Consider the following 20,509-nt stretch of genomic DNA (forward strand, 5'->3'; position numbering starts at 1 on the left):
AGGGGACGAACTGGAGGCCATTGTCCCTCGGGGGCCGCTGAAGTTACAGTAACCCAATTTGCGGAGGTAGTACTTATAAAGGCTATAAGCAGCCACTCTGTTATAACGACTCATCCGATGGGCAATAATCAGAGACCTGGGCGCGCGGCGATGCCCCCGACAGGCTTCCTGCCCTCAGCATGAATATGGATGAGGCCGTAAATAAACCGACTCTACCTATTTAGTTGGCGTTGGCGTGGGCGGCCACGTGGACTGAAGCGATTAGCGGCGTTAACCCAGCGCTTTGCTGGTCATGTGACACCCTCTCGCCTGCTTCCCTCCCCCCGACCAGGCGCGGTTCTGACCGGTCGGAGACAGTCGGAACCTGCCGGGTGTTCTGAGGGGGCACATCACCTCCAAAATCCGAACGTTCCATGAAACATCCCCCTGTCTGGCGTGTAGTGAGCCGTCATGAGAGCAACGGTGACCCGGTCCGGTCAAGTTTCGGAACCTCTCGACTCCAGCGGAGGCCGCGGTCCGTAACCCGACCCAGGGCCCGCCGGGATCGCCGCGGCCTATCGATCCTCACAAGGCACGGGCAGAGGAAACGCAGCTCAAAGATTACGGTGTCATGTGACCGTAAGGTGGCGTGCCGTGTAAGCGGACACCCGGCGGCCGGGTCCCGTTGCAGCCTGACGGGCGGATTAGGCAGCCTGTTTAATTCATTAACTGATTTGTGTTGGGGGCCCGGAGCCGGACTCTGCGTAAAACGGTGTCGCGTGAGGTCACGGTGAACCCCGGGGGCCGGAGCAGGACTCTGTGGCGAATCCGTGTCATTTCCTCATGTCTAGTGTCGGTGTCAGGCCTTATCGCGGCAAGATAAGAGGCAAGTTGCCGAACGATTGGCAGGTGAAGGTACATTTAAAAACCCCGGAAAAAGTAATAGTAATTACAATAAATAAAATAGTAATAACATCCCTATTACTATTTTAGTATGAATTTTGTATATATATAAATAGATTTTTAAAAACTATTATAATAAAAGATTGTGCATTGAATAAAAAATTAAGTAACGCTTGCTGTCGTTCATTTCGGCGTTAATCTGCACAAAGCGGCTCGAAATGAAAAATGAAAGCGGCGGAGTCGCGTCGCGTCGCGGACGGACGGACGCGCGCACGCACGCACGCACGCACGCACGCGCGCGCCGCATCAGGAGGGTTCGAGCGCGATCTACAGCCTGATCCCGCCCCCCTCCCACAGTAAAAGCGCAGATTTCCGCGCCGACGAGGGAGACGCTCGGCTGGGACTGAGGCAGGAGGGAGAGCCGCCGCCGCCGCCGCCGCCATCATCATCACCACCGCCACCGTCATCGTCACCTTCATCCCCCCCCCCTTCCCGCGTGCTCGCCGCCGCGTGCTGGATTTAACGCGTCCGAGAGCCGGACGGACCCGCAGCCGGGCGGACGGACGCAGTCGGCTTCCCCCGAGCGGGATGAGGTGAGTGCCGGGGAAGAGGAGCCGGGGAGAGCCCGAAGTTGGCGCGGACGGAAAGTTGCGCGGGGAAATAAAACAAAACCTTCCGGGCAATAAAAGAAACGGGAAAAATGGCATTTCAATCTGGACAAAACGGAGCGTTTCTAGCCGTTTCTATATTTGCGCAATTAAGTGACTGACGAAACTGTTCAATTTCGGTAACGCGGTTCAATGTCAAATTGTATTATTATAATTTACGGTTATAATTCGTATTTTTTACATTTTTTTTTTGCTTTTTGGTAGACTTTTTTAAAATTTTTCTCTGTTAACTTTAAAAAACCGAGTGCATGAAATGTGAACATGAACGTGCAGCGTGGAGGTGTGATAGGACCTGGTGGAGATGTCTGGAGAGCCCCAGGGCAGGGTTGGGGTCCTTGGCCGGGATGGGTGAGGTCGAGAGATCAGCCGGCGGCTCCTGGTTCGAAGGGGCACAACTTCACGCCAAGCGGTGGAAACTGAACGTGTACCTTCTGCCGTGAAATGGTTTAGACCAGATCCAGTTTAGAATTGCTCATTTGCGCTGCTCCTGATGTGAACATTGAGATTTAAGTTCTAACCCTAACTTCTCTGTCGTCTGTCAGGTTTCTCAAGCGCACTTGCTGGAGAGCAGAGAGAACGTTTCATGTACCGGTTCTAATGGCGCGACTCTTTATTCGGAGAGCAGTGTGAATGCCGGTGGGCTTTAGAACGTTCTAGTTGGTTCTGTCCGTCCTAATGGGAACGGCAGCATTGCACACAATACCGTTCCCGCTGTGTAGTTTACTGTACGTCTTAGTGTATTTCTTTGCTTTGTACTTGGTGATTATTGAGTTCTGCGTATGAGAGCACACACACACACACACTCACACACACTTTCCGTGTCCAACGCGGGTGAAGTTGTCCTGAGCGTCCCTCGCCTGTTGCTCTCTTGGGATTTAGTGTTTGGCTAATCTTCTTAAGGGGACGGTAAATGCCCCAAAACACACACACACACACACACACACACACACATTTAGTTGTGCTGCATTGAATTCTCCTCCGAATTGTAACATCTCTCGAAAGAAAAGGGGCTTCATTTGGGTCCAGCGTGGCTCCGATTGGCCGCTGTCAATCATTTCTCATTTTTGACACACATTATTTGATTACTGCTTTATTTGATGAACTAGTTCTCGTGTTAAATACTCAACCGCGGACTGCAGGTCCTCAGTGGCCGTGCGTAGAACCGGCGAACTCGCATTTAATGATTCAGTGTCGTTTTTTTTTTTTGTTTTTTAATAAGTCAAACCTGAAAGGTGTTGACGTGCCGGGTCCTCCCGGCGAGACGCGGCGGTAGATTGCGGCGTAATGGCTGAAGAAAACAGGCCGCGTATGGAGCGGCCCTCGCCCTCTGGTTAATTGCCGACTTTGTGCTCCTCGGCGCTGCGGTAAGTTTCCACTCGACGCAGGGTTCTGCGCGAGAGGAACCGCGAGACGGCCCCAGAGCGGGTCCCTGCCCTCTTCTCTTTACCGCGTCCGTCAGAGGCTGTCCTCGGTGTCGGAGAGCCCGTCCCGGCTGGTCCCCCTTCCCTCTCCGTTGTGTGTGTGTGTGTGTGTGTGTGTGTGTGTGTTGGGGGGGGGTGATTAAGCGTTTGACCGCACCGCGTGTTTAAGCGGACGGAGGAAGCGTAGGAACGGCCGTGGTCCGGTCGGCGGTCCGACTGACAGGGCCTCCTGTCTCAGCCCAGGCCGTAACCCGCGGCGACGCCGGCGGTGGGTGGTCCGGCGGGCAGGGACCGTCACAACTGCCTGTTCACGCCGCTGGTTCCCCCGATCACACGGTGACTGAGGGACCCCGATAAGAAATAGAAGAACTCAAACGTTACCGCTTCCGTTCCGGCGCACCTTCGCAGGCCAACGTTGTGTGTGTGTGTGTGTGTGTGTGTGTGTGTCCCCGGAGACTTTACTTCACTTCCCCTTTTGTTCTTGTTTGACAAGGCTGAGCCCCCCGGGGACCCGGCGTGCCGTCAGCGTTCCGTCCTGTCCCCGCTCATGGCGGAACGCGTGGTGCTGAGACACAGTGGCCTTGCTGTGGACGGGCCGCTGGACCCGGTCCAGAGGAACCCGGGTTTTAGTGGGGGGAGAAGTGTCGGAAAAACGCGGCGAAACGTTTTCCAGCGAGCGCAATTTATCTCTGTCACGCCGGTGAGACGCACAGTGGTCCCTCTGTCTGCGCGGCCCGAGGTTCTCCGAGGTTCTCCACGCCGGGACGCCACTCCGCGCTATTTATAGCACATCCTGTGTTCACAATGGATCCCGGAGCCGGACGGTCCGCACACGCAGCGCTAAGCACAGAAACAAATTTTTATTCTTTCTTTTCCCCCCATAATGCTCTCATTGTCCGAGGTCCCGGGTGACGAGGTGAGGGTTTACGGGACGTCCGACCGATCTTGTGGTCCCACCGGCAAACAGGTGGTCGGCAGCCCGAACTCAGGTCCGTCATGCTGCCCATCTTAGGCGGGGTCGGTGCTGGACACACGTTGCCAGAGCATCACGCAATCAAGCAAAAAATGTACACAGGCAGGAAAAAAAAAAAAACCTATAAATTCCACATCATTCCCATCTCGTTCCTTCTCTCTAGAATTGAATTTGAAATTGTGGGATTTGTTCTTTGTCCGCTGTGTCTTCGGCGCAGGGAAAAGGGGGAAATGACTTATTAAAGATTTCTTCTCCTTTTTTCTTTTTTATTCCTGCTTCCTGTATGCCGCCGCCGTGTTTACTTTTGATGTATGACTCTCCTACAGTCGTTCTTCCAAAGTACGGCCAATGATGTCATTAATTTTATTACAGATGCCGCGTCTGGAAGAGGAGAGGCCGGGAGAGAGAGAGAGAGAGAGAGAGAGAGGGAGGAAGTGTGCGGCGCTCCGTATCCATGTATAATGGATGAGGTAGCACTTCATTTGGAAGTTGAAGGTTTGCCGGGCAGAGTCGCGGCCCGGAGAGAGTCTGGGCGGGTGGGGGAGGAGGAGGAGGAGGAGGCGGGTCGGCGTCACCTGCCGGCCCGCTGGAAAAACAAATAACCTTGTGGCTCGGCCGTGACAATGGGGAACTCCGAGAACGGGATGGAAGCGGCGTGACGCAGGGATGTCATTAAGAAGCCAGTTGGCCCGAGTCCCGGGCTTCCGAAATAGCGCCGTCCTGACAGATATAGCCGAGCCCCGCAATTGACTCCTGGCTGCGATTTTCTGCCTCTGTGTGTGTGTGTGTGTGTGTGTGTGTGTGTGTGCTGTTATTAGGGTGCGCAAGTTCAAGCTCAGCCTATTGTTTGGTGTAGAAACGGTCAGGGTTGGATTATTTTTGGAACCGCGTTCTCGGTTTTATATATATATATATATATTTATATGTCGGCAGTCCTGTAAGTGTGTGTGTGCGCGCGTTCCTCGGTGCTGCGTAACCAGGAACAACGAAGGCGGAGAGAAGAATCCTCAGAACCTCATGTGGACCTTGTGGTCTGGGAGTAAGGCCCGTTTCAAAGAACTTGTCTGGTGACGAAGAGACCCTATGAGGTTCCGAGGTGTCTGCGCCAGGCCGATACCGGTGTCACCGGCCAGTTAAAAAGCCGGGTTTAGGATCAGATGTATGGACGGTGTGGTCCGGGTGATAAGGAAGGGGTGGGAATCTGCATGTCACGTGCAGCAAAATTGACAGAAATTTTAATGCTTTTTTTTTTTTTTTTTAAAAAAAAAAGACATATAAAGACAAGGTCATGACAAAGACATATTGAGAATCAATTTATACATAATTTGAGTGTATTCAAATGTCCTATTAATAATATGACTCCAGTTTTCTCCTCAAAAACAACATCTTACCCAGACGTTCCACGGTAAGGTTATTTCTGGGTTCTGATCATAATCAGTTGGCCAACGCGGTGGCTCAGTGGGTAGGGCCACGACCTCACACCTCTAAATTTGTGGGTTCAAATCCACGTCCCGGTGTTTGCGTCGTCCACCCACTGTCCACAGGCTGCCGTCCGACCCAAATGTGGACTAAGCAGTTGCCGAAAGTGAGAGCATGCAGTCAAACGTCCCCCCCGGGTTGAGACCAAAAGTGGACTTCCTGGAGCTGAGACGTCTTATTAATTTTCACTCGTTGTGGGTTGTTAGTTAAAAAAAAACCTTCCATCCACGTTCCTGAGCGCAGAGGTCTTCTTGTGGATAAATCGCTTTGGACAGGGAACGTTCCGTTTCTGATCTATTCCTTCCTCCCTCTCTTTTTGCGTGTGTGTTATTAATGCACTTTTGACAGCTTAATCTGATGAGTGCGCCTTTTGAAAATCAAAATTGGATTGTTCTGCGCGTGTATGTGCGCTTCGCGTTCTTTAAAATGCTGTCACAGAGCCCGTCGGTGACCCACTTCTGAGATGGTCGAAAAACAAGGAAGAGCGGAGAAGAAATCCCGCAGGAGGGAAGAAGGGAAAGACGGAGAACGATGGAGTAGATCAAGTGCAGCAGAGAACGGCGCCGCTCTGTTTTTTTTTCCGAACTCCCGGCAGCCGGATTGGGAAGATTAGCATCCTCCGCTCTCTCGGCCCGCGGTTAATTACAGGTGTAATGAGCTGTTTATTTGGGAAGCAGGATCGGAGCGCCGGGGAGGAGAAGGCCGCTCCCGGCCCCGGGGGTCACCACTTTTCTCAGGATGGAGTAGTGGGGTGGGCGGAGTTTCGGGTGTGAGGGGGGCGTGCCGTCGAGAGCGGGTCCGGGGGGGTGGGGGGGTGCAGCCGAGGTCATGTGAACGGCGCAGCTGCGTTCCTCTCCGAGGGAGTTTTTTTCTTATTCAGTAACGTACGGTTCGGCGTACGGAATGACTACGTAAATAAACAGAAGCGTTTCTGCCGTTTCCCGCCCACTAACCCACACTCCTCCTCACCCAACGTGGGTGTGTCCAGTGTGAGAACCCGGCTAAAAACACAACACGTAGTACCTGAAGATAAAATCTTAAAAAAGGCAAACTCTCAGCAATATAAATCAGAAAGTTTTATTTAAAAAAAGATTATATATACGTTAATATGTGCAACGTAAAGTGGCGTCTTCACCGTTTATTAACAGAATATTGCCTGTATAGGGAGTTCTTGCTTATTACACACACACACACACACACACACACACACACAAGATCATGATGAGTCCTACGTGAACAAGCTCCCTCGTAGTTGTGTACTTCGTCCGACCGCCTGGTTTTGGGGCTTTTCCTTTGTGATTTTCCGCGGCCGCGCGGACCCTTTAATCACTCGAATAACGCCCCCCCCCCCACACCCGACCGGCAGCAGCCCGTCTCCCGCGCTTCGCCCTGCGGTAATTGACTGATTTCTGTGACAAATTATGTGCGGCGTCTTTTGATGAGGTTGGGCCCGGTGCTGGTGCCGTAGTGGAGAGTGGGGCGTCGCCAGAAGGCCACCCCCACCCCCCCCCCCCCCCCCCCCCCCCCCCGACCACTACAAACGCCGGAGCTCCAGCGCGGCGCGGCCTCCTGCACCGGCTCCGCCGTGCCGCGCAATGATAGGCTACCCATCGCTGCGGCGACACCGCCGTCCCCCGTCAGTGCTGCCGGGTGGGGCTGCGCCACCTCACCGCTGACCTTTGACCTCCGGGTGCTTCTGCTCAGTCACCGAGACCGAGGAGGAAATGCTCGCAATGGCGGAAGTGAGTTTATTCCGCATTTATGTAAAAAAAAAAAAAAAAAAACTTTTTTTTTTTTTTTAAATAATTTTGAAAATAAAATATAAGTGGTCTGAGCAAAATTATCAGTTGACATTATTTGTCGTATAGAAACCAATCTAGATAATTGATCTTATTCCCGTGGACATGTGGGCGCATTGATGGCATTCGGCCGACACAGTTACCGCACACCCGTGAAGCAGGTGCTCCGTTAGGGCTCGTTTTACCGATTTAAAGGCGCCGCTCTCCGTCCCAGTTCATCTCGTTTTTTTGTGCGTGAACGTCTGATGCCAAACACGACTGACCCAGTTCTTCTTTTCGCCGTTCGCGCTTGCTTAAATGCACAAAGTGACAGGTGTGTGGCGATGGCGGTGCGCGGGCGATACGGAGACGTTTTTTTTTTTTTTTATCACGTCGTATTCTGTCATTTCAGGGCCGTTTCTGGTTTTTATGTACAATAGATTTGGACAGTTCATGTCTCCCGTGGATTTGCGAGCCTTGCTCTGCTCGCGACCGCCTCTGAAGCTGAGTGTGTGTGTGTGTGTGTGTGTGTGTGTGTGTGTGTGTGTGCTTTTCACTCCTTCGAAACTGGGAGAGGCTGGCCGATCGCAATCATCTCCCCTTCCTCCCTCCCTCCCTCCCTCCCTCCCTCCGCTCGGTGATCTGGGTTACTCGGTTACCGAGCGGACCGCTGGGACCCGGTGCGGGGGGAAAAATGCACAAGGTCAGATTTTATGAAGGACATTCCTGTAGGAGACACACACACACACACATAGACACACACAAACAGGTAGTGGGATTTTGGCCACGGACCAGCGGATCGTCTCCGACGGTCTAATCACGTTCCAAAAAAAATCCGTTCCGGAAAGTGGTCTTGTGATTCGTCAATGAAACACTCAGCGCCTGTGAGCTATTACAGTAACTTCTCCTAAACACACACACACACACACACACACGCAGATGTACACACTACAGGAATATTAATGCCTCTGATCGATAAACCGCCTTGTCCCATCTCTGCTGTAAGCCTGATACTGTAGTGTGTGTGTGTGTGTGTGTGTGTGTGTGTGTGTGTGTGTGTGTGAGGAGTGTGTTACCGTCAGCGGGTTCGGAGTGGACAGCGATGTTTTAATTAGGGTCAGATCAGCAAATTCGACCGTCTTTTAATCTTGACCAGTTTCATCCGTTTTTGGGACAGTGTTGAGGCGAATCGTTTTGAGGTTTGAGGTTTCGCGCCGTAAGATCCGTGCACCTCGACCGTGGATGTTAGTATCGGCGGTGATGAAGGCTGCGCCGGGAAGAGGCCCGTACCACCGGACCCTGGTCGCCAGGATCTGCGAGACGGCGAGTGGGGGGTTTTGTCTGCCAGCCGCCATCGCCCGTGGGCTTAATTGTGTCCAGGAGGGAGCGTTTAATAATTGCTGTCAGAAGATCAAATTTAATTCTCTTTTCGCGGGACGCCGCAGGGCGGAGGGAAACAAATTGTCATCGGAGGTTTTTCCGAAAAACGAACAAAGCTTTTAATTAGGCTGATTAGGATGCGGCGGGAAGACGGAGGGGAACGCGTGATGAAATAATCATCCGAGATTGGAGGGCGGCGACTGGTGTTGGGGGGCGGTCATGTGACCGATCCCACACACACACACACGTGCCCTTCGCCCCACGAGCACGTCTTCCGCCGCAGGGAGCATAATTGGGTGAAAATGTCAGTGACTTGTCACTTCCTGGTGGCATGGGGACGGGGGCGGGGTAGCTCACCGTAAAATAAAACTCCGCCCTCCTCCACCCGTCTCCGGTTTTTACGAGTGTAATAATTATAAATAGCCACTTGATTATTTGGCTCGTGTTTGCTAGACGTGATGTATGAATTTACTGCAAAAAGCAATATTTTACCCCAATTCTGTCAACTCCGCATAAGGCGAGTTTCTACTTATTCAACGTATTATCCAATGAGCCCAACAGTTGGGATCTAAACAGAAAACAAACTTAGAAAGGGCAAATTGTGCGGGCGTCTTAATTAGTCGTGGAAAATGGGGCGTGGTCTGCAGCTCTTGCTAAACAAATCTTATTAACTCAGACCGAGATTCAGTCTTAATAGCACGACGTCATGTGATTATGTTAGAGCTGGATCTCCTTGTCGTTGACGTTGTAACGTTTCGTGCTTGTTGTACTCGAGCGGAAGAGCACGACGTCGGGACGCCGGCACTTCCGGTCTGGAGCGGGCGGGTGTCAATCGCCAGTCGACTCATTTACTCACCGTTTACTCGCCGCCCGCCGCTTAGGTGCCGAACGAAAGGCGCGGCCGCTGTCGACGCCACCTCATCCGCTCTCTAACGCAGGTAACACGCACACACACACACACACACACACACACACTCTCCAGATATCCTCCTCGTAAGGACACTCGACCGGGCCGCACTGTCACCCGGACGCGCCTGGGAAGAGGCATCGTTCTCTCACCGTACTCCGAAAGCCTCGCCCTCTGTTTCTGCTGCATGGCTGCCAGCGACGGACGATGTTTTACGATGGTTCATTATCTAAATATATATATATATATACACATTTATATATATTACTAAATAAAGGAAAAATGGTCTCACCAAATAGTCTGCATTGTGCACAGTCCTAGAGCACAATCAAAACGCGCAAATATCAGCACGTTCACACCTTCAAGGCCGCGCAAATTTGAATATTCATGAAGCCAAAGTCAGAATTTACACAAGTCGAATCAGGAAACTATGAAACGTCCGAATTTTCACCAAAGGCTGCGTTTTCATTGCACGGTTTTCGTTTTATGTTCTTGCCGCCACGGCTGATAAGTGTGTGTGTGTGTGTGTGTGTTGTCGCATCCCTGGCCATCTCTCGGCGTGGCAAGCTGTCCGCCTCCTTCTGTCGTTCTCGCGTCTGTGACCAGGAGAAGGAAGCGCCGGGGTTTTGGTTCCCATTTCTGTGCCGCGTGGAGCAGCGCCGGAAAGGAAGCACCTTTGCGCTCTTCATTGTCTGCGGCCGCTGATGTCACGTCCTTCCGGCAGGCGTGTGCTTCCTGTCTGCGTGGAGGTCTGGGCCGGCCGTGGTGGTGGTGGGGGGGGGGGGGGGTTGTTAGAGTGTTGCATGATGGAAGTTTGAGCCACGGCGCTCACTCACGCCGCTAAACCCGTTACGCGCCGACGCACCGTAAAATGGCCTCAACTCAGTCCGAAGCGGGAAGGCGGGTGCGCGGCGCGGCCATTCGTCACCGCAGGCGTATCGCTGCGCCGCACACTGTCGCCGTCACGGGCCGGGAGACTCCGAACACAACCGCTTCGCCGCCGTTAAACGTCCGAGATAAGCAGCTGCGCCGCGACAAATAAACATGTAAACGTGGGGGGGGGGGGGGCAGAAATATTACTGGGATTAAAGCAATGCCAGTTCGGATGGGGCCTGGTGTGTGTGTGTGTGTGTGTGTGTGTGTTTATTTGACGTGAAAGGTTTACTCTGAAACCCGAGGACGAGCACACCACCACCAGAACCCTGATTTCTCCGGTGACCTGGCGGAGGTCACGAGGTTCTGGTCCGGCGGGCTCGTCAGGCACCCGATGGCAGCACCTGCGCGACTCTTCCTTCGCCCCGCCCACCACCCTCCTTGACACAAACCACTGGGGAGCAGAATGACCCAGAATCTCAACGTTGCCGCGTTCTCAGCGTTCCTGTTCTCCCTCCGTTTTTTTTTTTTTTTTTTTTAAAGAACGAGGGACGCGGCACTCTGACAGGATGGATGGACGCTGGAAGCTCCGCCTCTTCTTTTTTTTCCCCCCCTCCCCTTCTCCTCCCCCTCATTCTTTGCAGTTGGACTGCGCACCCCTGAGTGACCCCGTGGTTGTTAGCGACGACCCTCGCTCGGCTCTGCTCTCGGCTGTCAGCCGTTGGCGTCCCCGTCCCCGTCCCCCTCTCGGCCCGTCTCTCGGCCCACGTGCTTCGGTGGTGGATTGTCTTAGGCAAGTTCCGTTTCGCGCGGCCCCTCTCCACCCTCTCGATCGGCGCCGCCTCGCTTGCGCTCTGAGGGGCCACGAGTCACCTGCGGACGAGTTGGCGAGAGGAGACGGCGTCAACTTTCCCGGTAATTCTCTCGGGGCGTCCCGACTGCCGCTCCGCTTTGCCCCGAGCCACGTCAGGCCTGTAAATTGGATTGAGATCATCTGAGCTAATCTGAGCCGGCGAGGAGCAGTGGGCGGGCGGGGCGGCGAAGTCGTGCACACTGTGGGCCCAAGGCGCCCGCGGTGTGACAGGTTGGGGCGGGGCTTGACTTATGGACTGGGAGACGACCTTTGTGACCCCCGTGAGCCTCTCTGGTGGTGCCTTGAGTCCAAGTTGGGGATTATCCAATCAAGGTATTGGACTCGCCGTGGACCGCAGTCACGTTTGGCGTTACGTAAGGCCCAAGCGCATGTGGACGTCAAAGATCTCAGAAACGTGTCCGCGCATCAAGCCACGCCCCCTTGCTGTGGTCAGCTGACCAGCCTTGCCAGCCACTGGGCCCGGCCTGTTTTATTACGTTCGCGGCAGCGCTCTAATCGCCATCGGCACCGCGCCCCCACTTATCGCGCCTGGACGCCGAGGCGCGCCAACAGAAGGGGCGGAGCTCGCAGGCCCCGTCCAGGGTCTGAAAACAACAACAGCAGAACAAAGGGGGGGGGGGGGAGCGACGGTGGTCGGCCGTGGTGTCAGCGAGGGCGCGGGCGTCAGCTTGGAGGCGGAGATTAGACGCGGCGTGCTCCCTGGCGCTGCCAGGTGCTGGGAATCTGGTTCAGGGCGGGGCGGGGCGGGCGGCGGAGGCTTTCAACGTGACGCCGCTGACAGCTCCCCTGCATCACGCGCCGCTTAAATAATGGGAGGCTCATTTGCATAACGAGGGACGTTATCACCTCTACTGTCAGAGGAAAAACACAACAACAGCGGCGCCGCCGCACCTTCCCGAGATGAATCAGGTTGGCCTAGTTTAGAACCGACACACACGCACACTCACACACACACGCACACACACACACACACACGGGGTGCTCGGGTACTCGCTCCCTTTGGAAACTGAGGGTGGGTCCCAGCAGATCGGGCGGGTTCTGAAGCACTCGCGCCGGAGCCCCGCGTGCCGAGAGGCCGGGCCCCTCGCCCCTCTCTCTCTCTCTCCGATGGGAGCGGCCTCGCTCTGCCGGTCCCGCGCACCACTTCGGCTCTGGAGCGGGAGAACATGACAACGTTAGGCGAACGTCAGTGCGCCGAACATGATTAGAGCGGTTAAGTCGGTGGCACATCCGGAACGCTGTCAGGCTCCCTGTGAACGGGGGGGGGGGGCGGCGTGACAGTGCTGTCTACCCTCGTAGTCGGAGCGGAAAGACGCGGGCTGATTTGCATGATATCGACAGCAAAAAAACACGCCGCTTTCGCAAAATGTTGACAGATTCTTTTCTTCATCCTCGTCTCCCATGTGGCTCAGATGCTCTGTTTTCTTTTTTTTTTTTTTTTTTTTCGTCTGACTTAATGCTTCCCTCTCTCTCTCTCTCTCCCTCTCTCTGTCTCTGTCTGTCTGTCTCTCAGGTGTGGATGCTGGAGCCTTTGAGTCGAGTTTGAAAGCTGAGCAGCCGCCACGCGGAACCGCGAGCAGAGAGAGACAAAGGGGCCGAGAAGTTCATTTTCTTTCTTGTAAGAATAGAAGCGAGAAGACGGGGACGATGGGGCGGAAAAAGATCCAGATCACGCGGATTATGGACGAACGCAACAGACAGGTGAGTCCAGGAAAAAGCCGAGACGCACACACACACACACACACACACACACACACAGACAGACAGACAGACTCAGCACCAGTGGAATATTACTTTAGTTGGGCCTGGAGAGGCTTTTGGCTCCAACGCACAAACAAAAAGGGACGAATAGAAACAGAAGAGTGGGCGGGGCTAAAACTGTGGGATGCTGGGCGGAGCTGCGTGTTGAGTCTCCAGTCAGGCCCGTCGGCCGCGCCACGGAAAAACCGGCGCTCATCGGTTCCGCTGTGTGTGATGACTGTGTTGATATGGCTGAGAGAACGCTCACACAGACACACACAGACACACACAGACACGATACAGACAGAAACGAATAAGAGGAGCAATGAGGGCCTGAGAGCAAGGTGCGTCATGTCCCTCAGACGAACATGCAGCCATGTTACTCACCGGGTCGCGTGTGTGTGAGCAAAAGCTGCCACACACACACACACACACACACACGAACATCAGTACAGGACACACACACCCACAAGAACACACACCTACTGGTTTTAATGGCCTATAACCGTTCATCCAAGCCAATGAAGGATGCGGGATGAAGCTGGAAACACTGCATTAGCTCTGTGTGTGTGTGTGTGTGTGTGTGTGTGTGTGTGTGTGGCGAGACTGGAGCAGCTTCCTCCGGGCTGAGAAGCCGAGGTAAAGAGGAAGGAGCGAGTGTGGCAGAGGTCGCGGCGTTTTTGGGCCGCTGATCGGGTTGCAGGAGAGCATCCTGTCCCCCCACCATCGCTCCGGCCCGCGGGCGCGGGCCCCCCCCCCCCCCCCCCCCCACCCAGAGAGAGCGGCGCAGGAAGGACACCTGACGGGAGACCGAGCACAACTTAACCGAAAGAGAAATGAGAGACAGGCGGCAGATCAGAGGCGAAGGATACCAGGGGGAAGAAGTTATTGGCGGGGCGAGAATCTAATAAACAAACAAACAAATACATCCTGCGGGGTCGCAGTTATTACAATGACTATTACCTGATCGCCGATATTTCCGACGACCGGGATTACTTTATTCTGTTCTCTACAACGATCACTTTTATCGCTAATTTCAACCAAGCAATGTTTAATAGTTCAGTGATCACATAAGTGGACAATCAGGGGTAATTTAGTTATTTGGCAATATTTTTATTGGACAATTAAATCGATGATGATTGATTTTGCCATGTTCGCGCTTGGTAAAGTCTGATTGGTTGCTGACTGTTTAATTATGCCTCAGCCATCTTTTATTGATGCTCCCGGGGATGAATGGCCGCGCGAAACGGAACGCGGCCGGACATCACATGACACAGGAAACCGGGACCTTTGACTCATAACACCCACCCAGCCCATCGCACACCAGCCCCCCGCGGTTTTGTTGAAGTAGCGGCTTCAGCTCGGCGCACTTTCAGTTCCTCTCGTAGGGAATTTTTCCAGCCAGCGTAACACAGACGGCCAACGCCGCCTCCAAAACGGTATAAACCAGCTTCTGGCTTTTCCGAACTCGCCGCCCCCAAAATTCCTCGGAATGTTTGACCTAGCGTTGTGTCACAGTGATTCCCCGGTTTTTATTTGGGTCGGTTTAAACGCTCCACACCCACCCAATATCTGCCGCTGCGCCATCACTTCAGCGGGAGGACCAAGATGCCACCGATTGGCCAGTCGGCGGCGGGTGAAGGGCGAGGCAGCGCCTGCTGCCTTGATCGAGCTGGGAGGCCACTTCAGCCACCGCCACCCAGTCCAGGCCGTTTCCCACAGCGCAGCGTGCCGGACACAGGCGGTCAGTGTCCAGCGCCGGCCAGTCGGACTGCAGCACTCACAACTCCGGACATGAAAGGAGCCCCTGTGCTGGATACACCTCGGCCACAGCCAAAAACACACACACACACACACACACACACACACACACGTGTGGTCAAGCAGAAACATGCACATGCTACTAATCACATTAATAATCACACACAGTCACATGTCCACACTAATAATCACAAAAACACACTAAATAAAGACATGTGTTCGGTGCAATTTGGTCCCGCCCCCTCCACACTTTCATTGGTCAGTAACGAGTCTGCGCCGCATCTGGTGGCCATGTGAGGTCCAGCCTGCGGGAGGTCATGAGAGGTCAAACAGGAAGTGGTCTTCAGTGGTCAGAGCAGGACGGAAGGTGAGGTCGTCTGGCGGAAGCGGGGCGGGGACAACCGCGGCGTCTCTGCCAATCAACAGCGGCAGAGTGTGAAACAGTTTGAGTGAAATTAACAGCAGGAAAATAATGAGGCCCTCTGGGTATCCCTTCACCCCGCAGCCGCCCCACTTTCCCACCTTCCCCTGTGACTGTTACCTCAGCAGCACTTCACTCTTATTTTTCAACTTTTCCCGTCTTTGTGTTTGTATTTCGCTCCTAAATGAGAACTTTATTTCTGCAGAAGCGCCCTGTGAGGTGGTGTTGAGTGCTAGCTCCGCCCACCCCCCCAAAAAAAATAAAAAATAAATCGCAGCAGCGGCGGTGAAAAACGTTTGTCACCTTACCCTCCGAGCCGCTCCGGGTGTGTTGGGGGGCGGCCGCTTGTCATTCCTATATCTTGTCCTCCCCCCTTCCGAACCACCAAGGGGACGAGCCCCTTACCCTCCTCCCTCCCCTCAGGGGAAACAAGTGCAGGAGGAGGGAAGGAGAAGCGAAGCCATTGTGAAGGGGAAGCCGTCTGGGCTTCCTGTTATGAGAGGAAATGCATTCAAATGTGCTTCCTGTCCCCCCCGACCAGACTTACTGCCCTCCTCTGTTCTCCACTGACCCCACCCCCGCAAATCAGGAGCCGAGTGAATAAATCCAAGCTCCGTTACACCTCGGCCTCAGCGCCAGGTCAGCTTCAGACAGGAAAATGGATTGACTGCGGGCCTTACAGCACCTGTGACCTGTTGTGTGTGTGTGTGTGTGTGTGTGTGTGTGTGTGTTTTCACACTCACCGTACTGCTGGTTAAGGAGCTGAGGAAACAAGTTGACGGTTCGGTTTAATCAGACCACTCAGCATTATAGTGGCGCTCCAGCTGCCATCTTCTGTAATTAATGAGGAGGGGGGGCAAATAAAAGTTTGTCACTAGCCAAAAACAAGCTCAGGGTGACGTCACGGATCACATAATAGCAGGTTTCATCAGATCAGGTGACACCTGTCTATCTGTCTGTCTGGAAGTGGTCTTAGATTAACATTACAATTTCATAGTTTTCGTTCATGCATGGGGCCTGCACCGCTACTTGTATTTAACTGTGCGTGTGGAGCACCATGGGAAGTTCCATCAACTGCCCATCGGCCAAGTGACTGAATAAAAGGGGCATGATTAGCTGTGGGCATGCTGATATTCCAGTGTTCTGGAAATTTCTTTTCATACGGCGAGAGTGTGTACTATGGAGAGAGAGAGAGAGCAGCGTAACACGATTTTCTGTTACAAAAAAGCATTAAGACCAAACCAAATTTTTATGTTTAATATAAATAAATAAGTTGTATGTGTATTATTAATGATTAGGCTTTCTCTAAAATAATTGTAAAAATGAGCAGAAAATTGTTAATTGCAATCATTCACCGCAATTAATCATGAGCCATAATTTCATGGTCCTGACAGCCCTATGATGAACACTTTTCCATGCGTCAAATTGCACAAGTTCATACCGCGTTACATGAGGAGTGTGGTGATGTCATAATTGATCGTTATACTCGCTACCATTAAATATTAATTAACAGCTCCTCAGACTCAGAAATAGGTTCTAAGCCAGCTGCCTCCTTTTCATGGGTTTCATATGTGGTCTTGGTAAATGTTATCTGATGTTAATTTTTTTTTGTCATTTTCGGTGTGTGAGTGTAAGTACAGTTGGGTTATGTGTACATGTGACGTGCATTGTGTGTGTGTGTGTGTGTGTGTGTGTGTGTGTGTGTTACACACCTACAAATAACAACTGGAGCACCTCCACCCCGTTGTGCTTGCGGACAATGAAGATAACCGTGCACTTTCTCAGATTTTGCACTGTTCCTCTAAACAGCTGCATTTTCCACACACACACACACACACACACACACACTCACACACACACACAGGGCCGCAGCAGGCCGGACAGACACACAGCTGGGGGATGGATGGTGTTCATCACGGTTGGCAGGTTTCCGGAGCGGGCTGTGGCGGTGGGCCGTAATCAGGGGATAATGACTCTCCTCGAGCGGGGGGGTGTTGACACAGCCAGGCCCATTAGGGTAATCGAGCCGGCGATAGGGACGGCGATGAGTCGCTTAAATGTGAAGATGAATCACCTGCCCTCACGCCCACCATGTGTTTTATCATCTGTCACCAAACAACTAGTGCATCTTAAAATATGAGAATGTGGTGACAGACGTTTATTAGTAAAAAAAAAATTTTAAAAGAAAGAAATCTGTATAAATTAAGACGTTTCTGCTTTATCCGTTACCTATTGATTGAATAGTTCATTCTAATAATTTGAGATACGCGATTTCTTTGTTTTCACAGGCAATCAATACATTTTTTTTTTTAGATTACGTGTAAATACACACAACAATATAATGAAACTTTTTCCGATGCATTTTTTTTAGTTATCAGCTACAGCATGTGAAGAGTACACGGAATCATTTTCTCTTAGTCAGTTGTTGGGCTTGTGTCTGTGTAAATGTACATGAAATATTATTCATATTTTTTCCAAGGAATTTTTTCATCGCATTTCATAACAAGTCTATTCCCAATGTAAACATTTCCATTTTAATGAAAAACAAATGTGAGTGATGCGGACTGATCTGATCTGCTTTTCCACTGTTAAGAACCAGAGAATCGGCAGCACTCAAACATCACAAAAAATGACAAATAAGTTAACTGCATTTGAAAAGTATAATGGGTATAATCATGGTGGAAAGGTGAACTTATTTACCACTAAAGGCAGTTGAAGATCATCTCAGTCGTTTCAGTCAGCTTTCTCAGCCGCGGCGGCATTCGTGTTTTTCATCGATTTCTCCGCTTACCAGTGCCGCTCTGGGGGCTATAATTGCTCACGGGGTCTTTGTTGCGGCACAATGCAAACTGTGTCAAGAGAAGAAGAAGAAGAAGAAGAAAAAAAGGAGACGCGAGAGACAAAATAAGGGCAGTTTTTATCCAGCTGATCAGCAGCTGTGAGTATTGATTTTTTTCTGGCCTCGATTGGCCCTGGTTAATGAAGTCTATCGGAAATGAGTCTGCCGTGCCGTTTCTTTTTTCATGGGCTTCGCGGTTCCAGGAAACCGTCGGTGCGATGGGATGTGTGCAACGCTTCTTCTTCTTCTTCTTCTTCTTTTTTTTTTACGTGGTGTGAATGAAGTCATGCAGGATGCCCACCGCAGAGCTGCGCGGCAAAACAGCAGTTCTCGCCAGCGGGCTATCGCTGAATATCAGATTTGTTCGGGTCTGGCGAAAGCCACAGGGCCATCTGAAGTGGGGGACCTGTTCGGGGGCTCCACGCCTTGGCCTGCATGCACATCTGCAGCGAGCGCCGGGTGGCGGGGACCTTGTCTATTTCCGTCGACGCTAATTTGATCGGCGCGTGAGAAGACGAGGCTGAGCACGCCGGCTCGGCTTGATTTCCGTCTTCCCAAATCAAGGTTATTCTCACTTATCTCAAAGTCCTTTAAGTGCAATCGATAATTGTTCGAAAAAGAAAACCCCCCCGTGTGAAACGCTCCCGTGATTTATGAGTGGAAAGCGAGAAACAAAGGAGAAACGGACGCGCTGCGTTCCTGGAGTTAAATGGCTTGCCGTATTCCACGCAAATCCAGGTCAGCTCGAAAGCATGCACACAAACGCAAGGCGCAAGACTAAAGCGTCCGCACCCTCTTTCGTCCCCACCCAGGTGACCTTCACGAAGCGCAAGTTCGGCCTGATGAAGAAGGCGTACGAGCTGAGCGTGCTGTGCGACTGCGAGATCGCGCTCATCATCTTCAACAGCACCAACAAGCTGTTCCAGTACGCCAGCACCGACATGGACAAGGTGCTGCTGAAGTACACCGAGTACAACGAGCCGCACGAGAGCCGCACCAACTCCGACATCGTGGAGGTGAGTTGTCAATCATGTTATAACCTTACAAGAATTACCTTGGGCCAGTGGTGGCCTTGCGGCCAAGGTGCCACTGAGCAAAGCACCGCCCCCGCACACTGCTCCCCGGGCGCCTGTCATGGCTGCCCACTGCTCACCAAGGGCGATGGGTTAAATGCAGAGGACAAATTTCACTGTGTGCACAGTGTGCTGTGCTGCTGTGAATCACAAGTGACAACCACTTCACGTCATGTTAAAACTGCACATCAACCATCCCTGACGCGTCCCGCTTCGTAATTCTGGACGATTTCTCATCCATTGTTCCCGACACTCCTAATCCGGAAAGCGCATCACCTTTTCCACATGTTGTCATGTTACAGCCTAATTCCTAAATGGATTAAATGCATTTTTCCTCAGAATTATCCACACAACACCATATAATGACAACATGAAAAAAGTTCACTTGAATTTTTCGCAAACTTATAAAAATGTATTTTAAAAGATAAAAACACACATGTACATAAGTATTCACAGCCTTTGCTAAATACTTTGTTGATGCAACTTTGGCAGCGATTACAGATGGATGAGGGGTGTTGCGTGAGGGCCGTTCGGGTTCGGCCTGAGAGATCAGTCAGTCCAAAGGGGCGGTAACCATGACTTGTTCTTTCTCAGTTATTCTATTTCTAATAAATCTGCCGAAACCTCAAGTAAAGTTTACTTTACTTCCGCGTTGTTGTTTGTATGTCAGTGACCACGCCCACTACCAACATACCAGCGAAAGGATTATCGTTGCTTTAATTCAAGCACTCTTAGGTTCAGAATCTTATGGATGAAGTGGTGAATGTTAAGTCACCCCATGTGCCATGTCGTATAATTCTTGCCATGTGCCATGTCTTATAACTCTTATTTACAAGATTCTACTCGAAGATTGCAAATAGAAGGGCTTGTGAGATCCTTCAGTAAATTACAACTGAAATCTTTTATTGACACTCGAAGGTCAGTTTTAGGTGCGCCTCAGTCACCTCCCGCTGTCACGCCGTTATCACAGGACTGCAGGTTTTTCTGAAATGGGGAATTACGGGTGCCAAGGTGGCACTGAGGCGCCACTGAGCAAAGCACCGTCCCCACACACTGCTCCCCGGGCGCCTGTCATGGCTGCCCACTGCTCACTCAGGGTGATGGGTTAAAAGCAGAGGACACATTTCGTTGTGTCACAATGACAAACACTTCGCTTGAAACTGACGTTGGTGGCGTTTGGCCTCGAAGCAAACATCCCCAAGCCGAGGGAGAGTCGCCTTACGTAACAGGCTTTAGACTCGGCCTCACTGCTGGGCAACGTCTTAAGTGCTTAGAGGGGAAGGTGCCCTCTGTCACCCGCGAGCCTTCAAATCCGCTGAAACGAACACCTGCTCGCCGTCCAGGGTCCACCACGACCCCAAGGTCACACTAAGTTCTTCCTGTGAAATTAGCTGCTGCATTATCTCAGATACCTGACAAACTTCAAACGAAAAAAATCTC

General features: G+C 52.1%; 1 protein-coding gene across 4 annotated transcripts in view; it reads left to right on the plus strand.

Moving 5' to 3' along the window:
* Window positions 1-1,256: 1,256 nt before the first annotated feature.
* The window catches only part of mef2cb (myocyte enhancer factor 2cb), a 37,148-nt gene continuing 17,895 nt past the window's right edge, over window positions 1,257-20,509 (plus strand). For all 4 annotated transcript variants that reach the window (XM_028995359.1, XM_028995361.1, XM_028995363.1 and 1 more), the window contains exons 1-3: window positions 1,257-1,475; window positions 12,749-12,936; window positions 18,809-19,012. In XM_028995359.1, coding sequence (XP_028851192.1) covers window positions 12,883-12,936; window positions 18,809-19,012 — 258 coding nt within the window. In that variant the 5' untranslated portion in view covers window positions 1,257-1,475; window positions 12,749-12,882. The remainder of the gene's footprint in view (window positions 1,476-12,748; window positions 12,937-18,808; window positions 19,013-20,509) is intronic.

Source organism: Denticeps clupeoides, chromosome 11, assembly GCF_900700375.1.
Source record: "Denticeps clupeoides chromosome 11, fDenClu1.1, whole genome shotgun sequence".
NCBI lineage: Eukaryota > Metazoa > Chordata > Actinopteri > Clupeiformes > Denticipitidae > Denticeps > Denticeps clupeoides.